This window comes from Egretta garzetta, unplaced genomic scaffold, assembly GCF_000687185.1.
Source record: "Egretta garzetta isolate BGI_Z169 unplaced genomic scaffold, ASM68718v1 scaffold839, whole genome shotgun sequence".
Taxonomy (NCBI): Eukaryota; Metazoa; Chordata; class Aves; order Pelecaniformes; family Ardeidae; genus Egretta; species Egretta garzetta.
The window spans coordinates 29,394-30,201 of NW_009260778.1; the positions used below are offsets into that span (position 1 = coordinate 29,394).

The 808-nt window shown below is 64.0% G+C and overlaps 1 protein-coding gene across 1 annotated transcript in view; it reads left to right on the forward strand.

The window, feature by feature from the left end:
• Positions 1 to 517: 517 nt before the first annotated feature.
• LOC104133007 (SH2 domain-containing protein 2A) overlaps positions 518 to 808 on the forward strand; it is a gene marked incomplete at its 3' end in the record, with an annotated part of 8,053 nt that continues 7,762 nt past the window's right edge. Inside the window, exon 1 of the mRNA XM_035901746.1 lies at positions 518 to 635. Within this exon, the coding sequence (XP_035757639.1) occupies positions 518 to 635 (118 nt within the window). The remainder of the gene's footprint in view (positions 636 to 808) is intronic.

Sequence of the window (808 nt, forward strand, 5' to 3'; positions counted from 1 at the left end):
CCAGCCAGCCAGAAAATGGGCTTCGGGGGAAATGACCTCACGGGTGGCAGCACCCACTCCCCAGCACCCCACTACCAAAAAAGCACCCCAGGAGCCCAAAATTCCCTGACCCCCCTGCACCGGGACAGACCCCGACCCCGGCGTGCTGGGGGGAGCCAGCACCCCTTACCTCCGCGCAAGGGTACAGGTGCCCGGTGTCACCCTGCCCAGCTCCAGCCTTCCTCCAGCAAACGCCGGCAGTGCCAGGCTGTTCCTCGAAATCCCGGTGTTTCCCAAGAGAGCTGGGGCAGGATCCGGCTGCCGGCCGGCTGCGGCTCAGGAGAGGAAAAAACTCTTTGCGTTCCTCCTCCCGAGGTCTCTTGAGAAACCTCCCTCCGCTGTCCCCGGGGCTGGCTGCAGAGAGGAGCTGGAAAAGGCCTTTTAGGGACAATTCCTGGCGTTTCCAGCACTTCGGCTCCTCGAGGAGCAGCCGGGACCCAGTGGGATGAGCCGGAGGCGGCCAACGTCCCCCTCGCCGATGGCCCCCGGCTGCTCGGCACCTGTAAACCGTGAGGATTGCAAACAGGAAACCTGGTTGACAGATAAAAATATTCTACGAGGGCTGCCGGAGGGGAAGCGGAGTGGAGGGTGTGAAGGTAGCGGGGAGGGACACAGAAGGGCTTTTAGGGGGGGACAGCAGGGCCCCCCGCAGGGCTCTGCTGGGCCAGGGCCATGCTTGCACCCTGTGGTCCTGGCAGAGTTCCCCCCAACTCATTACACTGATGGGCAGGACCCACTAAAGGGGGGAGATGGGGGCCCGCTCTCATCC